Source organism: Trachypithecus francoisi, unplaced genomic scaffold (genome assembly GCF_009764315.1).
Source record: "Trachypithecus francoisi isolate TF-2019V2 unplaced genomic scaffold, Tfra_2.0 Lachesis_group17, whole genome shotgun sequence".
Classification (NCBI taxonomy): Eukaryota; Metazoa; Chordata; class Mammalia; order Primates; family Cercopithecidae; genus Trachypithecus; species Trachypithecus francoisi.
In genome coordinates, this window is record NW_022681462.1 from 18,524,116 (window position 1) to 18,546,626 (window position 22,511).

Here is a 22,511-nt window from a genome sequence, read left to right on the forward strand (position 1 = left end):
CTACTTAGTCAACATATTCTTGTCCACACACACTCCCCCTGTAACACTCCAATACTTCCAGTTAAAAAGGCAGATGGAACGTATAGGTTAGTACAGGATCTTCGGCTAGTCAATGAAGCTATCCGTCCAACGCACCCTGTAGTTCCCAACCCTTACACCCTTCTGTCCCATATCCCCACCAATTCTATTTATTTTACTGTGCTAGACCTTAAGGATGCTTTCTTTACCATACCCCTACACACAGACTGCCAGTTCCTTTTTGCTTTCACATGGGAGGACCCAGACACACATACCTCCACTCAACTGACATGGACAGTCCTCCCACAAGGGTTCCGGGACAGCCCCCATTTCTTTGGTCAGGCCTTAGCAAAAGACCTTGCCTCCTGCCCTCTCACTAATAGCAAAGTTCTGCAGTCTGTAGATGATCTCCTAATCTGTAGCCCACCAAACAAGACTCTCTTCTAGACACTGTGACTCTCCTCAACCATTTAGGCTCATTAGGTTATAGAGTATCTAAACACAAGGCCCAAATTTCTTGCCAAACCGTCATATACTTAGGAATTGAAATCACCCCAACAACCCGGTCACTAACTACCGACCGTATGGCCCTCATACGAAACCTTCTTCCCCCTCAAGATGCAAAAGAAGTTCAATCCTTCCTAGGTCTAATAGGCTTCTTCAGACATTGGATCCCCAACTTTGGAATCCTAGCCAAACCTTTATACGCCGCAGTTAAAGAAACCCCACATGGGCCTTTGTCCAACCCCAAGTTAATCTCGACTCATTTCACCCGCTTAAGAGCTTGCCTTCTCTCACAACCCACTCTCTCACTGCCTGATTTCCAGCGTCCCTTCCAACTCTTTACAGATGAAAGGCAGAAAGTGGCAGTTGGTCTTTTAGCCCAGCCTGTCAGCAGCAACCACCGCCCTGTGGCCTATCTATCCAAACAACTAGACCCAACTGTATAAGGCTGGCAACCCTATCTGCGTGCGTTAGCAGCGGCAGCCTGCCTGACCCAGGAAGCAAAAAAGCTCATTAGAGGCAGTAATCTAACAGTCCTCTCCACACACCGTCTTCAGGATCTCATCTCTCATAAAAGTATTAGCCACTTAACTCCATCCCGGCTCCAACTTTTCCATCTCTTGTTCATAGAAGACCCCACTGTTACTTTAGAAGTTTGCTCCTCTCTAAATCCAGCCACTTTACTGCCAGACCCTCTTAAACCACCTCATACTAAACATTCTTGTCCTGAGGTCCTGGAGGCTCAACCCCCCAGCCACCTACATGTGCATGACCAGCCCCTTCAGAATGCACAACTAACCCTATTTGTGGATGGCAGCTCCTTTATCAACCCTCAAGGAAACAGACAGGCAGGATATGCAGTAGTTACCTCCTCCACAGTTTTAGAGGCAAAACCCCTACCACAAGGGACCACATCACAGCAGGCAGAACTCACTGCACTAACCAAGGCACTTCTCCTATCAAAAGGAAAAACAGTAAACATATACACAGATTCTAAATATGCTTTTCTAATCGCACACACCCATTCAGTCATCTGGAATGAGAAAGGGTTTTTAACCACCGGCGGTACCCCTATTAACAAAAACCAAATACTCAAACTACTAGATGCACTGTCGGCACCTTCCAAGGTAGCCATTATACATTGTAAAGGTCACCAAACTTCACCTAACCCAGTAGCAGCTGGCAACAATTTTGCTGACGTCACTGCCAAGTCAGCCGCCGGATTTTCCACCCCTAAGCCTCCTTCTGTCTGTTTTCTCTCCCCCCAGTATGCCCCTAATTACACTCAGGAAGAAAAGGTTAAGCTATTACAAAATCCAACAGCCAAACTAACTACAGGTGACTGGATATATATTAATAACAAATTAGTTATTCCTGAAACACAACTCCATACCATTCTAACATACATACATAATTCTTTACATCTAGGACCCAAAGCCTTATACAATTTTCTAAATCCCCTCCTCCACTGTCCAACACTACAAAAACACTTACTTACAATCAACCAGCAGTGCTCTACCTGCCTAAAGGCAAATCCTCAAGGCGCATTGCGTAACCCCCATCCCAGCCATCAACTCAGAGGACACCAACCAGGTGAAGATTGGCAAATTGATTTCACACACATGCCAAGACATAAAAAAATTCAAATACCTCTTAACCCTTGTGGACACCTTTTCAGGGTGGATAGAGGCCTATCCTACCACAGGAGAAACCGCTAACATTGTTGCCTCTATACTCACTGAACATATTATCCCTAGGTTTGGCCTCCCGGTCACTCTTCAATCCGACAACGGTCCAGCATTCATCTCTAAGGTAGTCCAACAGGTGGCAGCCCTCCTACACATCACCTGGAAACTCCACTCCTTAGTCTTCTGGTAAGGTGGAAAAGGCTAACGGACTCATCAAACAACAGCTCACCAAACTCTCAATCGAAACCCGGCAGTTGTGGGTAACTCTCCTTCCCTTAGCCCTGACCCGGCTGCGGGCAGCACCTCGAAGCCCAACAGGCCTCAGTTCGTTCGAATTAGTCTACGGACGGCCTCTAACCCCCCAGCAAATACCTTCCCTGCCTGCCCCTTTGGCGAACTACCTCCCATATCTCACTCTTCTCAGACAACTCCTAAGACAACACGCTGAGTTAGCACACCCTCCTCCAACAGACACCTACAACCCACATCTCTCCCTCAGTCCCGGAGACCAAGTATACATAAAAGATATCCAAGCCAAAAACTTACAGCCCAGGTGGAAAGGCCCATACACTGTCCTCCTGTCTACACATACAGCAGCAAAACTCCTAGGACACACGCATTGGATTCATATTTCCCAGCTAAAAAGGGCCCCCACCGAGAACAATCAGTGGACATCAGTTCAACTTTCCCCCATTCGCCTCAAACTTACAAAACTTCCTTAACTATCTCATGCTCCCTGACCCCTGGCGCTTAGCTCGCTTTCTCACCATCCTCTACATAAACCTATCAGACTTTCAATACATAACCCCAGACCCATATCTACCTCCAGACAATAGTCCAGAGCAGTGGTTCTCCTGTCTCCTAACCTTCATCGAACATCTTCAGTGGCAAGGGACACTTTGTGACTACACTGAGAATGAAGTCTCATTTTATACTTATATTGCTGTCTCATACACTCAGACCTTTGCTAGTCCGCCTACTGTATGGCAATTTTTTTCATCACTGAACCTTGGTCACAAGACAGCCAAACACACTCAGTAATACATAGTTCTGCCAGTTGTCTTCCTTAAGGCTGTCAAACTTCTCTCCGGACAATAGAGACCCCTTCTCATGGCTCACACTTATCCGCCAAGGGCTAAACTTAACTTACACTGTGAATATAACCAATCTCTCCCATTGCTTCCTCTGTGAGGCTTTAGAAGGCCCCCCTGCCCAGTGGCAGCCCCCCTGCCCATGGCCTTCAACACAACTGGCAAACATCCCACAATTCACTCACACTCCAGGCGCCACTATACCAAAATCCAAATAGCCCAATCCTTCCTTTTTGTTATTCAACCCCAAATTCATCCTGGTGTAATCATACTCAGGTGCCCAATGGAGGCCAAACAGCTCCCATTGGAGGCTATTTCTGGTACAAGGGGTCCCTTTCTAAAACCTTTAACCAAACTGTCAAAACTCAATCTCAATCTGTGTCCCAGTATCCTTAGTGCCCAGCCTCACCCTGTATAGCAAGGCTGAACTAGTCGAACTGACACTGCAGCTGCACCCTCCTGCCAATCGCTTACAAAAACGGGCTGTTTTCCTCCCTCTAGTTATTGGAATCAGCTGAAAGCCTGGCCTCCCTGCAGCGCCGAATTACCTCAATAGCCCAAGTAGCTGCCCAAAACAGGCGAGCCCTAGACTTGCTTACAGCTGAAAAAGGAGGCACTTGTCTCTTCCTTGGAGAAGAGTGCTGCTATTACGTTAGCGAGTCAGGCCTAGTAGACACTAACATTCAAACCCTCAATAAAATAAAAACTGAAATACAGAACCTTAATACCCCAACCTTGCCGGGACCATCCTTCTGGGTTTTGCCCATATTCCAACAAATGTTTCCATTCCTCATTCCTATACTAATACTGTGCCTTATTTTATGTTTCGCCCCCATTTTAATCAAATTTCTCCGTGCCAAGATTCAAGAAATCACTCGCGTCACCTTCAACCAAATGCTTCTTCATCCGTGCGTCCAAATACCAACCATAGGCCCCGACCTTAACGACGCCCCTTAACGCCCCCGAGCCCGCGGCACGGACTTCCCAGCCCCCACTCCTGTCGGGACTGCATCAGGAACTCCGCCCGAGAGCTCCACCGGGTGACTCTCTTGGCCTCCTTTGCCAGAGGCCGACAGACCTCACCCCCACACCTTCTTCCCTGAAGCTGGGTGACCAAAAATAAATTTGCAGTTTTGCTCCTACCCTTGCCTACTCGCTGGTTCTTTTGTGCTCGCTCTGGTGGTCTTAGAAAAACAAATCAGTAACATGCCCTAAGTGGCCCCTAGTGGATTCGTGGGGACTGTGGCCATCAGGACTCCCCTAGCTGAGGCTTCTCTGTCTGTTTTCTTATGGCCCGTTAGCCTACGAACTCTCAGAGTGCAGGAAGACCATCTCTTTCCCCCTGCGTGGTAACAAAATTTCCCCTGGTCCATCGTTCCTGAGCCCTAGTTCAGTTCATGTGCCGGGCTGGCCAGGTCAGTGCTCAATAGGGTTCCAAACCTGTTGGCTGCAAACACAGACTCCCTCTGCATGTGAATGTTATCTCGCACCAGATAAGGCAGGTGCTCAGCCCAGATCAAACACTTGTTTATCTACAGGGTGGTGAGAGCCAAAACTCTGCTTCTGTTTCTCCCTGGTGGTTTATTTGCTTACCCTTATCACCTCTGAGCAGTGGTGTTGTTTGCATAGAGTTCTCAGTTTCTGACTTGTTAAATTGAGAGGCACCCCAGCTTCTTGGAGGGATTGGAGTGTTGAGCGGCTCCTCAGGGAGGTGCAGGAGAACAGCACTGGGTGAGGGGTCAGGAGATGAGGGTCTGGGTCCGTCTTCAAATGCAGAAATTGAGAGCAGAGTTTTCAAAGGCCTCTTCCAGCACTGACGTTTTCTGACTGTGAAAGGGTTGGGTGTGATAAAGAAGAAAAGTTGAAGACTTAAAAGGAGGAAGTGTGAGTGTCTTCAGCCTCCTGTGTGAGGGAGAACTGTGAGTCTCTTTTGACCACAGTTTATTTTGTGTTGCTTCTTTTAGCTGCATGGTCCATAAGCCAAAGGTGGGCAGGTGGAGGGCTGCTACTCACTAACTTGGTAGTGTGGAAATGGCTTCTAAAAACAGTGGCTATATGGCTAGGCATGGTGGTTCATGCCTGTAATCCCAGCACTCCGGGAGACGGAGGCAGGCGGATCACCTGAGGTCAGGAGTTCAAGAACAGCCTGACCAACATGGAGAAATCCCGTCTCTACTAAAATACAAAATTAGGCGGGCATGGTGGTGGATGCCTGTAATCCCAGCTACGCGGGAGGCTGAGGCAGGAGAATTGCTTGAACCCGGAAGGCAGAGGTTGTGTTGAGCCGAGATTGTGCCATTGCACTCCAGCATGGGCGATAAGAGCAAAACTCCATCTCAAAAAAAAAGTGGCTACATCCCACGTGAATCTGGGAAGCAAAGAAGATGGGGAGAAATTCTAAAATTCCTGCAGGAAGTTAAGTGATGGTATAAAGAAGTCCTTACTCTGAGAAGTACTTCATTAAAATCAGAACGTACAGAATAAATGATTGGTGGAAGATAGAGGCAAGTACTATTTACTTTACAAAATAATTCCTCACTTTATAAAAAGCCAAATATTTTCTCTTGGAAGTCAGCCTTGTGATGCTACCAGTAAGGCTGAATCTATAATAAAGCTAATGATCCAACTTTTGGTTAAAAAACCCATTCTGCAAAAACAAGCATAGGCATGCTATGCAGTACAAAGTGGGTTTTTTTCATAAACTCAATCACATTTTTTATTGGAAGACATTTCTGTAAGATAATGTTTTTCTCCAGGTCCAATTTGGCTTGCGTGCCTCCTGGGAATTAAAAAGGACAGATTTTTCCAGCTGCATTTGAAAGACAAATTCCGTTTCCTTGTGATGAAAGGTCTGCAATGCCCACATCTCCCACAAGGGGGCAGCGCACCACTGGGTCTTCAGTTACAAGGACAGCCTGGGACGCGCGGCTGGAGGGCCTCCTTCCCAGAGGAAGAAAATCCACTGCAAGTCGTGAACAGGCGGACCTGATGTACCACGACATAATTGAATTTCATGACTCACGAACTCTGTGTATTTGCCAGAAACTTTTGGGCTGTTCTCATTCAAAAAAGGATGAAATCATTTTGTGTGTTGAACAAAATTTCTTAGACATTCCCAGAAAAAAAAATATTTTTCATGTATATATACAAAGTGTATCCAGCTAAATCACAAGCAAAAGTGATTTTAAGCAGGTACCAAGACACGCCGGATCATAAAGACACTGCTCTCCCTTCAAGCTCCTTTGGTGAGTTTATGCACACGCATGAGGTAAGCTGCACCGTTCATGTTCTACTGCGTGTGACTTTGTACTGACCCTGAGTGAAAAAGGTATTTGGAATTCGAAAAAAGTTATTAAGTAAAAATAAATTTGCAAGAAAAGAAATGCAGTATGAAAAATCAATTTGAGTGTTTAGGGGGAGTTTTCCTTTCCTATTTTTGTACTGAGCTGGGCTTGCATTGGTGCACATAAAGGATAATAAAAGTAACTTAAAAAACCAAGGGATTCCACGGTGTCTCGTTTGCAACAGCTGATGGAGAAGATACAATTGCTAAAAGGGAGTATTGGGTGCCAGGACCCAGATCTGGCCTAAAGAAGCATATATTGGTCACGCCCTAGTTGTCACCTCATGGGAGGAGCAGCCAGGGAGGCTGTGTTTGATGGCTCTGTCAGGCAGCGGCAGAATCCACTTACCCCTCCCAACATCCATTTCCCTGCTTCCTCAGTCCCAGAACTCCCAAACCGTGGCCAACATCCATTTCCCTGCTTCTTCAGTACCAGAACTCACAAACGGTGGCCGGGTATATGACTGCACACAATCAGGTTTATTCTTCTCGGTCTCACTGTGATAGGTGTGAACATAGGACCAAATCATGATCAATGGATACAAGCAAAAGTGTTCTTCAAAGTGGCAAGATGTTCTTTTTCTTACTTTTCCTACTTTTCTGCTGTCTGGAATGTGGATGTGATGGTTCAACTGGAGCAGGCACACTGGATGATGCGTTGGGAGATACCTCATGAGAATGGCGGGGGAAGAAGACACAGGGCGGCAGGTCCCTGGTCACTGTGGAGCCACTAGAGCAGCCCAGACTGCTTACCTAGATTTTGATGACAGACATAAAAAAAAAAATCTGTGTTTTGGGTTTTCAGTTACTTGCAGCTCAACCTAACCCTAATCAATAACAATGCCTTCAGAAAACAGGCCAGGGGTTAAGATGGACTATTTTTTCTAATTACTTATCATTTTAATCACCAATCAACATTTTAATTTACTTATTTATTTTTGAGACAGGGTCTCTCATTTTGCCCAGGCTGGGGTGCAGTGGCACAGTCACCACTCACTGCAGCTTCAACCTCCTGGGCTCAAGCGATCCTCCTGCCTCAGCCTTCCAAGCAGCTGGGACTATAGGCTATGGTACCACACCCAGCTACTTTTTAAAAAACAATTTCTGTAGAGACAAGTGTCTCACTATGTTGCCCAGGCTGGTCTTGAACTCCTGGCCTCCCAAAGTGCTAGGATTACAAGCATAAGCCACTGTGCCTGGCCCAACATTTATTAAATGTTGTATAAAGGGGCCGGGGGCAGTGGCTCATGCTTATAATTCCAGCACTTTGGGAGGCCAAGGCAGGCAGATCACTTGAGGTGAGGAGTTTGAGACCAGCCTGGCCAACATGGTAAAACCCCATCCCTACTAAAAATAAATAAAATTAGTTGCGCTTAGTGGCACACGCCTGTAATCCCAGCTACTTGGGAGGCTGAGGTGGGAGAAGTGCTTGAACCCAGGAGGCAGAGGTTGCAGTGAGCCGAGATCACACCACTGCACTCTTCCTGGGTGACAGAATGAGACTCAATCTCAATTAAAATTAAAAAAAAAAAAAAGTGTTGTATAAAGGGTATTGCTGAGTGATCTGGTTTTAAGTTGGCTTAGGGATAGAGTTGGATCAGAACACCATAAGCAAAGCTCAGTTGTTAAAGAATCCTTCATAAAATTGATCCACCATGACTATATAAATGCAGCTGTATTTGGTCACAGACCTTTTACCTAGAATCTCCTCTTATGCTTTAAGTTAAAAACACAAAGTCAAAATCCTGTTCCTTCATTCAAGCTTGATGTTTGATGTAAAACATACAAAACCTATGGACAACTGCATTCATGGCCATGGCACTGTGAGGATAATCTGCATCTGCTTCCTCTGTGCTGTTCTACTAACAACCATTTTTCTGGTTCTGGAGTTGAGGACAAGGGCTTAGCCTCTAGATCCCTACACAGTGACAAAGATTCACAGAGTTTTCATACTGCCACTTGTTCATCCTAAACCTGGTAGGGAAAACGGATGGTTAAAGAATTTCTCACCACTCCAGGCAATATGCAGGTACTTAGGGTGGAATAACAGAGGACATTGTCCTAGCAGCTCTGAGTCCTCAGCTGGTTGGACAAGGGACAGGACTTCTGTCAGCAGGTCCTGATAAGTCTGAGTGCAGCGTGGGCCCAGTGCCTCCAAGCTCTCAGAAGAGCAGCATTAGGCCCCATTTTATTGGGACGGCTGGGTATGGCCCTGAGAATGGTGCCTGGCAGTCTAGTCTCATCCAAAGCAGGGAGGTGGGGCTCCACAACAGTGAGAGTGGCCAGACATTCAGAGATAGAGGCTTCCTGGGTAAGCGTAACCAACCCGCCTTTTAAAAAACATAGCTAGCAGATGCCGACGCCGCCAGGAGCCCAGCACTACCAGCCATGGTCAACTCCACCGTGTTCTTCAAAATCGCCATTGATGGTGAGCCCTTGGGCCGCATCTCCATCGAGCTGTTTGCAGACAATATTTCAAAGACAGCAGAAAACTTCTGTGCTCTGAGCACTGGAGAGAAAGGATTTGGCTATAAGGGTTCCTGCTTTCACAGAATTATTCCAGGGTCTACATGTCAGGGTGGTGACTTCACACACCATAATGGCACCAGTCCATCTACGGGGAGAAATTTGATGATGAGAACTTCATCCTAGAACACAGAGGTTCTGGCATCTTGTCCACAGCAAATGCTGGGCCCAACACAGACGGTTTCCAGTTTTTCATCTGCACTGCCAAGACTGAGTGGTTGGATGGCGAGCATGTGGTCTTTGGCAAGGTGAAAGAAGGCATGAAGATTGTGGAGACCATGGAGCGCTCTGGGTCCAGGAATGGCAAGACCAGCAAGATCACCACTGCTGACTGTGGACAACTCTAATCAGTTTGACTCATGTTTTGTCTTAACCACCAGACCATTCCTTCTGTAGCTCAGGAGAGCACCCTTCCACCTCACTTGCTCATAGTATCCTAGAATCTTTGTGCTCTTGCTGCAGTTCCATGCCTTCCTTATTCCCTTCCATGCCTAGCTGGATTAATTGCAGAGTTAAGTTTATGATTATGAAATAAAAACCAAATAATAACAACAGCAACAAAAACATAGCTAAAAGCCAATTGCCCACATATTTTTCAAACGAGCCATAGCACCTGATTGCAGACTGCTATGTTATAATCAGGTTGCACAAGCCAGCTTCATATCTGAAGCCTGCATGTCTCACTTACTTTAGAGGACAGTCTGGTGGTCAAAAGAAAAAAAAAAAAAGTCATTACAAAGTAGCATTTCCCTGGAAGGTTCCCGACCACCCCATGAGAATTATTCCAGAAATCCCTTACTAAAACAGTCTACAATTTACCACCACACCTAGCAAAGTTAAAGAATGGAAACATATTTGCAGTAAAAAGTGCACAATAGCCTACAACTTCATGGTTCTGAGACGGGTTTTTTTTTTAGACTTCACTAAGGCCTGGATGCATTATTCTAAATACTGTCAACACCTGTCTCTAATTCCACTCTCACAGAAAGACTTCAAAACAATTACACAGAATCTCAGATAAATGGACACGAAGAAGGTTCTCATTGGCAAACCTAGGCATTTTGGCACCTAAGGGTTCATCCCTCACTACGTATGAATGAAGTGCCATTTTGGGTTTTGCATCAGTTTGGTTTACATGGTCTAGTGCTGGAGAGCCTCATCATTTCCTGGCATACTGAAACACAAAGCCACGGACTGGGGGAGAGGGGTGTCCAGTGACTCCTGGTCCAGGAGGCTACCTGTTTTTCACTCTCTAGATTCAGGAGAGTAAATACTTTTTAACTCACTTGCCAGCAGTTGGTAGTGGCTCCTAGCAGAGTGTGATAAAGCTTGTGAGGCTCAGGGAGAATGAGTGGCATGACTGATTAGTCATGTCTGCAATAAATTAGGGGCAGGGAGGGGTGTGTGTAGATGGGTGGGACAGGAGTATCTGCATTTGAAGCAATGCATTTCATCAATTCGAATGAGAACATCCTTCTGTCCATTCATGCATCTTTGAAATTAGGATGACTCTTATAATCACTGCACCAGATTGTCTTTTCCAAAACTAGTCACATAGTTCCAAGTCTCACATGCTTTTTTTTTTTTTTTTTTTGAGACAGGGTCTCACTCTGTCGCACAGGCTGGAGTCCAGTGGCATGATCTCAGCTCACTACATGCCTTCGCCTCCCAGGTTCAAGCAATCCTCCCACCTCAGCCTCCCACGTAACTGGGATTACAGGGGTGTATGACCATGCCCGGCTAATTTTTGTATTTTTAGTGGAGATGGGGTTTCACCATGTTGGCCAGACTGGTCTCCAACTCCTGACCTCACGTGATCCGCCCGCCCTGGCATTCCAAAGTGCTGGGATTCCAGGCATGAGCCACCACATCCAGCTCACATGCTCTTTCAGAACCTAGTCAAGACCCCATCAAAAAGTAGAATTTACTTCATCTCCACAAAAAAATTTAAAAATGTAGCTGGGCGTGGCAGCACACACCTGTAGTCCCAGCTACTCTGGTAGCTGAGGTGGGAGGATTCCTTAAGCCCAGGTCGAGGCTGCAGTGAGCTATGATAGTGCCACTGCACTCCAGCCTGGGCAGCATAGCAACAGAGTAAGACCTTGTATCTCTCTCTCTCTCTCTCTCTCTCACACACACACACACACACACACACAGAAAAAGGAAGTACAATTTATGTCCTCTGCCCTTGAACTTGGGATAGGAGGTGGTGATTGCCTCAACTAATAAGAGTGTGGCAAAGTGATGCTAAGTAAATTATGAAGCTAGGTCATTAATAAATCAAGATAGCTTCTGCCTGGTGTTTTCCTGGGATGCTCACCCTTGGAACCTGGCTACCATGCTCAGAAACCCTATGCCATGTGCTAAGCTCAGCCCCTGCTTCTCAGATCTGGTTGAGGTCCCAGCTAACAGCCAGCATCAACCTGCAAATAGTATGAGTGAGTGCCACCTTGGAAGCAGGTCCACCAGCCTTTAGTAGAGCTGCCTGCCTCACGCTATCTGGGGCACAGACGAGGCTTCCTTGCTGAACCCTGCCCAAATCAGACTCCTAAGCAAAATAAATGATCGTTAGTGTTATAAGATATGAAGGTCTGCAGTGGTTTGTTATACAGCAAAAGACAACTGAAATAATCGTGATCAGCCAGGCTGCGGTCTTGACAGTTGTCACTGCCTGCATGTATGTATACACAAAAACATGTTGAAGAAGTGTAAGTAAATTGAAAGAAAACCCCAAAGGCAATAGTGGAACATGTTTTAAAGAAATGCTACATACTAACATTTTTATGCACAAAGGACAATATTATAAGGAAAACCATGAACACTGATGGCTCTGAATTCAAAAAGTGATTTAGAAGAATTAAACTCTGAATATGAAGGAATCTGAGGAATAGCACACCAAATTTATTTTGTATAAATTTTCCTCTATTTTAATTTTTTTATTTCCATAAGTTTGGGGGAAACAAGTGGTATTTGGTTACGTGAGTAAGTTATTTAGCGGTGATTTGTGAGATTTTGGTGCGCCCATCACCCGAGCAGTATACACTGAACCTGATTTGTAGTCTTTTATCCCTCATCCCCTTCCCATCTTTCCCCAAGTCCCCAAAGCCCATTGTGTCATTCTTATGCCTCCGCATCCTCATAGCTTAGCTCCCACTTAGGAGAAATGCAATGTTTGGTTTTCCATTCCTGAGTTACTTTACTTAGAATAATAGTCTCCTGTATATATTTTTCTTTTTAAGGATGCACACAAGTGATACATAATGGAAAAAAAATCTATGTGTAAATAAAAAGAACACTCAATTAATATAAAGCAAACAGTAAGTGATTTTAAAAAAAAGCATTTGATCATAGTTTCATCATATCAGCCTAGCATCAGTGGTATCAATGACATCTTAGATTTAATGAAATACAGGTGTTTATTGTTGTTGACTCTATTATATTACCAAATACAAGTGTCCTAGGAGACATTTCCACAAATTTTCCATTTTTTCTTTGCAAATTAAGAAAAAGCAGATATAAACTTTTTTAAAGTTCAATTTAATTTTTACTTTCATAATTATATCCCATTGTTCTATAAAACATTGGGGCTGGGGGCAGTGGCTCACACCTCTCATCCCAACACTTTGTGAGGCTGAGGCAGGCGGATCACGAGGTCAGGAGTTTAAGACCAGCCTGGCCAACATGGCGAAACCCCATCTCTACTAAAAATACAAAAATTAGCAGGACATGGTGGCGCATGCCTGTAATCCCAGCTACTCGGGAGACTGAGGCAGGAGAATTGCTTGAACCCGGGAGGCAGAGGTTGCAGTGAGCCGAGATCGTGACATTGCACTCCCGCCTGGGCAACAGAGCAAGACTCCATCTCAAAAAAAAAAAAAATGGAAACAACAACAAAAAAAATGCTTAATTTTCTCAACTTAATACTCCAAACAAGTGACTCTCCATGATGACTTGAAATCACATACATTTTACATATTATGAATGTTTTAGTTGGCTCCGTTTTCTTGAATGGCATAGCATCAGTGGTATCGATGACATCTTAGATTTCATAAAATACAGGTATTTCTTGTTGTTGACTCTATTACCAAATACAAGTGTTCTAAGAGAGACTTCTACGAATTTTCCTTTTTTTCATTGCAAATTTTTAAAAAACCTGCAGATATAAGCTTTTTTAAAGTTCAATTTAATTTTTACCTTCATAATTATATCCACAGCATTATTCTATAAAACACTGGGAAACTAAAACAAAAAAAACCTTTATTTTCTTAATATTCCAAATAAGTGACTCTCCATGATCCCCTGAAATCACATATATTTCACATATTATGAATGTTTTAGGTGGCTGCATTCTCTTCAATGGAGGTGGGGGAGGGTAGGCTTAATGAAAGTGTGATAAAGTCAATAATTCCAAAGGCTTAAAGGTGAACATTAAAGAAACAAAGTGAATTAACTACTAATTAAGTATTTATAAGGCAAAATGATGTAACAATGTTAACTTTATTACTACTGTTAAGGTAACAGAATCAAAGCTTCCGTAGATCTCAAAAACAGAAGTTTATTCGTAAACGCATTTTTAAAGTATGACCAAAAATAAGATTACAAAACCCCTACAATCTTGTACATTTCACCACCACTTACCACAGTCAATAACGAAAAGTCTCACCAATTCAATTCCTGTATTTTAAGTAAAAAAGAGCTTTATAAATCATAGCATTTTGTTTTATGAATTAAATTGCTGAAAACAGGTACCCAAATCTAGACCAACCGTGCCATTTTGTGAGAGAGAGAGAGAGAGAGAGAGAGATTTTTTTTTTTTTTAAAGACAGAGTCTCACTCTGTCGCCAGGGCTGGAGTGCAGTGGTGTAATCTCGGCTCACTGCAACCTCCACTTCCCGGAGTAGCTGGGATTACAGGTGCCCGCCACTACGCCCAGCTAATTTTTTGTATTTTTAGTAGAGATGGGGTTTCATCATGTTGGCCAGGCTGGTCTCGAATTACTGACCTCGTGATTCGCCCGCCTCAGCCTCCCAAAGTGCTGGAATTACAGGCGTGAGCTACCATGCCTGGCCCACCATTTTGATATTTTATACAATAATATTATGTCCACAAACTTACTGACACTGAAATCTCTCAAAATGTATTTCTGAAGGTTAATTCAGTTTTTCCAAGGCAAACTCTTTTAAACCAAATGAAATGATTCCCACCACGACATTATAGACACTAAAACATAACACAAGCATAAAGATAAAATATAGAACTTCAGGGACATATAACAAAACTGAAATATGTTTAATTATAGACAACTATTGACTTAGAAATGGAAGACAGAAGAAAAGAACTGGCCCTGGAGACAGTTTACTCGGTGCTTCTGATACCCACATGCAGCAGCAGGCAAGTCGGCAAACACGCCCCGAGAGGCTGGAGGCTGGCCCAGGGGCTTGTGTCTGGGGTCTTTTGTCATCAGCCAAATCCAGCTTTGTTCAATGAGGGTCAGAAGATTCCAGAACCTATCTTAAATTCTGTGAGTCCAAAGTCTTGAAGTCAAATTTTATGGAGTTTCGTAACGATTAGTACTCTTACCGTTTGGTCAAATGAACTACAGACGCAAAGACCCCTTTTATCTGGACTCCAATCCAAACTTGAAATGGGCTGGGTGGACAACGTAACATTCTGCAGAAGGCTTACAGAACCTGCAACTCCCATCTCTATTCCCTCAGAATCTTTCTTTGACCGCTGAATAGGGTATTCACTGAAAACAAGATCAAAATGTTAAGAGCGCATAAATCTTAGCTTTCACCATTTTATTTCTACACATACACTTCAATGACTCTATTTCTCAGTTGGTTACTGTGACTAATAAATACTTACAGAATCTTTCTAATACTGAGTTGTTTGCAAATAAAGAGACAATTTCAACCTCAATCCTATCCCCAAAACATGTCATAAAAAGGGTTATTAGTTCTACTAAAAACTTCTAAAAGTCATTTCTGTTCAACATGTATCTACGTTTTCTCTTTTAATATGAAAGTTCTAGGTTGATCTAGGATTCTTTAATACATTTACTTGGTGCTTTTGATAATCTTTTATTTATTGTAATTTTTCTCCAGATTTAGATTGCTGGATATCACAGGCAAACAATGTGCAAAGGCAATGGCTATGAGTAACATTTGCAGAACTTCATCTAAACACTTCCAGAATGAAAAACTAATGCCAGCTTCTAACCCCCAAGCTCCATTACACAGACCCAAGCCTAAGGACCTTTTGTATACCACCTCTATGGGAAGGCGTCACAGAGTGGAGATGTTAGACCTAAATGTAATTGTTTCAAACAAGAAAAAAGTGGTTCTGAGAACATTTGATTTTTTTCAGCTGAAAATATAAATTTATATGGTAAGAAAAGCAGAAGGTTAAAGTCATAAATCCCATTTGGTCTAGATTTGAAAAGGGGAAAGAAAACACTCCTCCCCAATGGAGATGTGTTCCTAATAAAATACAGAAGCATCACTCCTCAGAAGGCTTTTAAAACCTACTAGTATCAATTATGACAACATCTTTATTTCATAAATGCTGGCAAAGGCCAAGAACGTAAGAAGCACAAAGCCAATCAGAAGCAAAATGGAAATGGAAGAAGAATCTACAGGTAGATGAGCTACTATTTTCTCTTCCTCTCAAACCCTACAAATCAATCTAATGAAAAGAAATAAAACATTCAGATGAATAAACGGTTTAAATACAGACATCTTTCACATATCTCTTGGCAAAGGCTGCAGTTATTTAGTATTCAAAAGATAACATAAAGATTTTTTAAAACCTTCCATATTACCTGTTGAAGTTTTAAAAGAATATGTGTATATGATTCAAATAATACTCAAAAAAAAATCAGCATGTTGAAGTTATTCAAAAAACAAGTTGTGAATAACTAGATGATTTCTTCTAGGAGCTGTTGGTTCAGTGGCCAATAAATATTTACAATTTAATTGCATTACTACCAAGACAGACTGGCATATGAAAATAAAACTAAATATCATTGTGCTTAAACCAATTCCCTTTGCTGGTACAATACTTGACAGTAAAACTCCAAACCGATTTGAAGATTAGACTGCACATCTGTTCTGGTTAAGTGTAAAGTTTACATTGCACTAAACTTCAAATTTACATACAGACCTAACTTGACTGACAGAACTAAATCCACTGTAGTAAAAACTTCCAGCTGCAAAAGTGTTTGTGTGTCTCATGGAATACAAATCCACGTGTGGATTACAAAGAAAACTGGGACTAGTTCTTCAAGAAAGCAGCCTAAAGATTTGGTCACCAAGTAAAATAGTGATGTGCCACCACATAGCTTCACTAAGGGGACGGGTAGAGCCTAACGTAGGGAGGAGACCGGGGTGGAATCAGGGAAGAACAACGGGCAAAGGTGCTAGAAGAAGGGAAAGTAGCAAGTGATCTGTCTACCCCACATTCTCCCAGAACGCCTCAAACTTTTCCTCTGCTTTTCACTCACAGAAATCATACTGTTTGTTTGTTTTTTGAGACAGAAAAAGTCTCTGTTGCTCTGTCTCACTCTGTCGCCCAGGTTGGAGTGCAGTGGTGTGATCTCGACTCACTGAGACCTCCACCTCCCAGATTCAGGCAACTCTCGTGCCTCAGCCTCCTGTGTAGCTGGGATTACAGACGTGTGCCACCACACCCAGCTAATTCTTGTATTTTTAGTAGAGACAGAGTTTTGCCATAACCATACTGTTTCGATCTAAAGCATTCACCCTGGCCAGGCGCAGTGGCTCATGCCTGTAATCCCAGTACTTTGGGAGGCCGAGGCAGGTGGATCACCTGAGGTCAGGAGTTCGGGACCAGCCTGGCCAACATGGTGGAACCCCGTCTCTACTAAAAATACAGAAATTAGCCGGGCATGGTAGTGGGCACCTGTAATCTCAGCTAATCGGGAGGCTGAGGCAGGAGAAGCCCTTGAACCTGGAGGTGGAGGCTGCAGTGAGATGAGATCATGCCACTGCACTCCAGCCTGGGCAATAGAGCAAGACTCTGTCAGAAAATATAAAATAAAGCGTTCACTCTGGTTTTTTGTCAGCGGTATCCCTGCACACAGTACTTTAACAAGTACTTTCCAACTGTAGCCCTGTTTTTCAGAACCCCTTCCAGCTTCTCAAAGGAGCTAACAGAGAAGAATTTTATAAATGTGAAAGTCCCAGATATATTGAGGATCGTGTTTTTCTTCTTACATTATTAATGAAACTTTATTTTTGAAAGATCCTTCATTTATAGGCTTGCTATTTTTTCCCTGAGTGATGTTTAAGAAAGATGTAATTTTTCCCCTCCAAGTACATATTGCTTAGCTAATAAAGTATTCGGAAATACCACTAACTCAATTTTTATCAGATCTTTAATTTTTGTTTTGTTTTGCTTTTTCTCCTTTTCACAGGCCAACCCTGAGCAAGTATATCAGACCTTTCAAATGATCTAGTAGCTACAATGTTAGCGCCCTTGGGATTCAGAGAGTAGCGTGCATAGTAAAGCATTCACTGTAACTCACCCAGCCTAGATATGCAGAAAGCAAACTCAGTAATAAGGTCTTTCCTGAAGACCAATCAGGAGCCTCAGGCTCTGTTGGGGTCTATCACAATGATGTTACTAAATTTAGGCAAGGAACCCTTTCCCCATCTTTTAGAGGCAGTGAGTGTTCTAATCACTTCAAGATAATATCTGATAAAAGTCTTGGGCCAACTTTTACATCCTTAGAAGACACAACTAAAATGATAAATAGACTTAATGTATCAAAAGAAGATTAGTGTACACTTTACTAAATGTAGTGTATTTATACAAAATGCTTAGAAAACAAGTTATGTAATACCATGAAATTTTAAATCATATCAAAATGAACTAAGTCAAAGCAGGAAAAAAAAAAAGACAAAAAAGTTCAATCTAATCCTACTTTACACCCACAGGTAACTTTAAAAGGAGCAGTGTGCACTGGCAGACTTACTACTTCCAGAGGTGAAGGCCGCCGGCGCCTCCAGCTGTCAGAAAGAGCTCCCTGTTCTGCGGCAGGTGTCGGACCTGCCACACAGTAGATTTATGAGCCTAAACAGAACAAGAGGCACACAACTGGTTTATATGCTAAATGGTGCCCTGGAAGAGAAACTCTGCAAATAAAGAACTTTTACTACTATAATTTCAATGGTTATAAAAGTAATTAAGGTTATTTTCTGGCATGTTTCTTTATAATGGCTATAGAGATTTATAGGAGCACATAAGAAATTAGAAAAAGCATCATTTTTTTTTTATTGCTTTATAAAACAAAGTTCTACTGCATTTTAAAAAAGACAGGTATTAAATTTAAAGTCCATTTAAGTTTACAGTACCAAATACATTATGAATAGATTTTACATATGTTAATACCTCTAGTTCATTCTGAGGGGGAAAACACTCAAAATATAAAAATATATACTTTTGTTTATATATACAAAAAATGTGGACTGAATTTTTAAAAATGCACTTTAGTTCTGAGAACAGTTTGAAGTTCACAGCAAAACTCAGCAATAAGTATAGAGTTCTTCTAGACTGAATTTTAACTAAAATTTATAGACTGGATTTTAACTAACAGCTCCCAGAGCCTTATTTTCAACGTATTGCCACTGACCTGTCCAGTCTTCAAAATACGGACCATGAGGACTTATAGACAATGTTTACGGTCATAATAAGCTAAGGTCTTTATCATTCACATTAGACTAAAAACCAGCAGCTGGAAGGTTAACAGTTTGTTAGCACCTCAATAGCAACCCGTAAATCCATCCTGGCAATACTGCATTAACTGGGGGGAGTTTAGGAGACAGACAGAGACAGAGGGAGGGAGAGAAAGGAGGTGGGAGGGAATGAATGACTGCTGCTTTGTAGAAGCAGCGGGGCTGGCTATTGTAGAACACCACATTTTAGTGAGTGATTAGTCTTGACCTTTGATTTCAATAGTCTTTTGAGAGAATTACCATTAGCTGATAAAGACTCATATCTCAAAACACATATTTTAAGTGTGTAACGGTCTCCCAGTGATTAGGTTCAAGCTGTTGAAACATTTTATTTTGTAGCTTAAACTTCTCTTCTGCTTCAGGAAGTTGAGAAAAACACAAAAAGCAAGAGGGGAAATGACCTCTTAAAATATACCAGAGTCATCTATTTGGCAGATTTGGCAATTACTGAGTTAACTAAATATAATTTTTAAAAACTAGGCCAGGTATAGTGGCTCACGCCTCTAATCCCAGCACTTTGGGAGGCTGAGGTGGATCACTTGAGGTCAGGTTTCAAGTCCAGACTGGGCAACACAGCAAGACTCTGTCTCTATGAAAAAAAAAATTTCTAATTAGCCAGATGCGGTGGTGTGTGACTATACTCCCAGCAACTTGAGAGGCTGAGGCAGGAGGATCACTTGAGCCCAGGACTGCAGTGAGCCATAATCATGCCACTGCACACCAGCCTGGGTAAGAGGGCAAGATTCTGTCTCCAAAAAAAAGAAGAAAAAAAAAATAAAAGCCAAACAAACAAAACAAAAAATTGGAGATGACACTATTATTTATAGATAATGATATATGTGTTGCAAATTATACATGTAACAGTTTAGTAAAGCGATCTATGTTGTTGATAGATATTTAATATATTCTGAAATGACAAAAGCAAACCAATACTTTATAATTATCTTAAGAATTTCATTTTCATAAGGCAGTGACAATAATTTACACACAATTATAATAATGAGACAAAATAGGAAGGTTCAAAAATTCTACTGAATCCACAGGAGAGAGAGAAGCAAGGGAGGAAATTCTTACTTCATGAGCAACTTGTATATTTTAATCTTATGGAAACAAGGAATCCGTAATTGATATTTCTTTCTTTTTATACTTGAGGAAGCTCAAATCACATTTCCAATCCATTTCTTGTGAATGACAGGATCTTTTTGCATGAATTTTCTGTAATCCCCCCAGTCCAGAAACTATCTTTTTTTTAAACCAGTATTTTCCTTTTGCCCTGCTTTCCTCATCTATTGGTCTAATGCTGTAATACCATATTTCCCTCTCAGCTACCTCAAATGCAAGGCAAAGTTAAGTAAGTAAATAAAATATTTTCGAACATCTACTATAATCATAGTACTCAGTGCTTTCAATAATTTCATTTAATATAGCAAACTGGAATATAAAATAAAATGTAATGACATCATGTACATATAGTTATATTTTGAAAAATATATAACCAGGTATTAGCACAAATATTATATACTTATTAGGAAACACGAGGATGGGTTTTGTTGATCAAATTCCTATTAACAGCTAGGCTTCTTCTAATTGCTCCTAAACTACAAAATAAGATTCCTACCTAACTGAGATCTTTATTATAATCAAGAAGTCTAAAGTTGATAAACTTTGGGGAAGTACTCTTTGCACAGAAAAACTTGTCAAGATCTCACAGGAATATATCAAAAATAGCTCCCCTCACATAAAGACCTGGAAGAAACCTTGGTGACTAATTCTACTTATCAGTCTAAACCAAGCTATCATTCTTCTTCATATAAAGACATTTCCCTCATATTTACCTTTTCTGAAACAGAGGCAAAACCTTTGGTTGGATGCTGTGTTCTCATGTCAAAAACATGGAACTTTCCTTCCAGAGATGTGGCTACTAACTTATTCATACTTATGTCTTTTCTGTCAAACTCCAAGCTACATACCTGAAAACAGAGAATATTTATTATTGGTAATCTCACCAGTATTAACTCAGGAGGCTCTTTTAAACTAAGTAAAACAGCTTTAAAATGGTCAGATAATGTGAAAGCACTCCAACAATCATTTTCTCTTTTAACTTTTACCATAAAAAATTTTTTCCAGCTGGGCGCAGTGGCTCATGCCTGTAATCCTAACACTTTGGGAGGCCAAGGCAGGTGGATCATGAGGTCAGGAGATCAAGACCAGCCTGGCCAACATGGTGAAACCCTGTCTCTACTAAAACTACAAAAATTAGCCAGGTGTGGTAGCGTGTGCCTGTAGTCCCAGCTACTTGGGAGGCTGAGGCAGGAGAATCCCTTGAACCTGGGAGGCGGAGGTTGCAGTGAGCTGAGATCACGCCCTTGCACTCTAGCCTGGGTGACAGAGTGAGACTCCGTCTCAAAAAAAAATTCTTTTTTTCTGGCCAGGCATGGTGGCTCACGCCTGTAATCCCAGCACTTTGGGAGGCTAAGGAGGGTGGATCATGAGGTCAGGAGATTGAGACCATCCTGGCTAACACGATGAAATCCCGTCTCTACTAAAAAATATGAAAAATTAGCCGGGTATAGTGACAGGCACCTGTAGTCCCAGCTACTTGGGAGGTTGAGGCAGGAGAATGGCGTGAACCTGGGAGGCAGAGCTTGCAGTGAGCCAAGATCACGCCACTGCACTCTAGCCTAGGCGACAGAGCAAGACGCTGTCTCAAAAAAAAAAAAAGAAAAAACCTTTTTTTTTTCCCATTAGTAAGATCAACAAAACTATCTTGGGTTCCCATGCTCAATGAATGCCTTTGGGGAATCATTATTTAACTTTTTATGTTATTTAACAGTTAAGTAAAGGCTGACAGAAAACAGGAGGAAACCATATTCTTTGCTAAGGGTGTACAACTGAGGAACCAAAAACTGAGCTGGGGAGGTGACTACTGTTTCAGGCTTTCTGTATTGGCATAAAAAGGCCTTTTACTTGCTTATTGTGAAATCTTACTACATGGCCCACAGGGGTCTGCAGACAGGCTGAAGGGGCTGGTGGCTCCCCTAGCACTGTACATACCACACGTGGGTGTGAGCCTGGTCACTCCCCTAGCACTGTACGTACCACACGTGGGTGTGAGCCTGGTGACTCCCCCAGCACTGTACAAACCACACGTGGGTGTGAGCCTGGTGACTCCCCCAGCACTGTACATACCACATGTGGGTGTGAGCTCATTTTCTCAAGAGAGGATTCAGGATTTTCATTAGATTCTCAAACGGGTTTGGCCCCAAAAAGTTAAGAACCGTTGGCAGAGGGGTTGACTGAGATGAGTTACTAGAGGTGTCTTCCTTTTGTAGTAGTTCAGAGGTGAATGGAAACATGCGCAGAGAAACCAAAAGCATCAGAATGTACTTTACCCCATTTTTGATGTTTGTCTCCCACCGTAATGCCATATTTCTGAGATCAAATAGTTTGATATCCCCATTGTCATAACCAGCACAAACAACACGTTCTTCTTGATTATAAGCATTGCCTGGAAATCAAGATACAACATTTCACATCCTTATAAATGCATTCTTATAAAGGTTGCTTAAAAGAAATCTTATGA

General features: G+C 42.4%; 1 protein-coding gene and 1 long non-coding RNA gene across 6 annotated transcripts in view; one reads left to right on the top strand and one right to left on the bottom strand.

Moving 5' to 3' along the window:
• WDR92 (WD repeat domain 92) overlaps positions 1–22,511 on the bottom strand; it is a 54,338-nt gene that overhangs the window by 13,101 nt on the left and 18,726 nt on the right. For 2 of the 4 annotated variants that reach the window (XM_033239272.1, XM_033239271.1), the window contains exons 5-10: positions 22,321–22,436; positions 20,764–20,898; positions 18,169–18,266; positions 14,751–14,919; positions 7,232–7,397; positions 4,895–5,128 (exon numbers count right to left, since the gene is read on the bottom strand). In XM_033239272.1, coding sequence (XP_033095163.1) covers positions 4,895–5,128; positions 7,232–7,397; positions 14,751–14,919; positions 18,169–18,266; positions 20,764–20,898; positions 22,321–22,436 — 918 coding nt within the window. Of the gene's footprint in view, positions 1–4,894; positions 5,129–7,231; positions 7,398–14,443; positions 14,920–18,168; positions 18,267–20,763; positions 20,899–22,320; positions 22,437–22,511 lie in introns of those variants that run through there. The other 2 variants (XM_033239274.1, XM_033239273.1) reach the window with 2 other exon arrangements.
• LOC117099770 overlaps positions 5,081–22,511 on the top strand; it is a 28,227-nt gene continuing 10,796 nt past the window's right edge. For both annotated transcript variants that reach the window (XR_004443994.1, XR_004443995.1), the window contains exons 1-2: positions 5,081–5,220; positions 15,278–15,485. This is a non-coding gene — a long non-coding RNA (uncharacterized LOC117099770). The remainder of the gene's footprint in view (positions 5,221–15,277; positions 15,486–22,511) is intronic.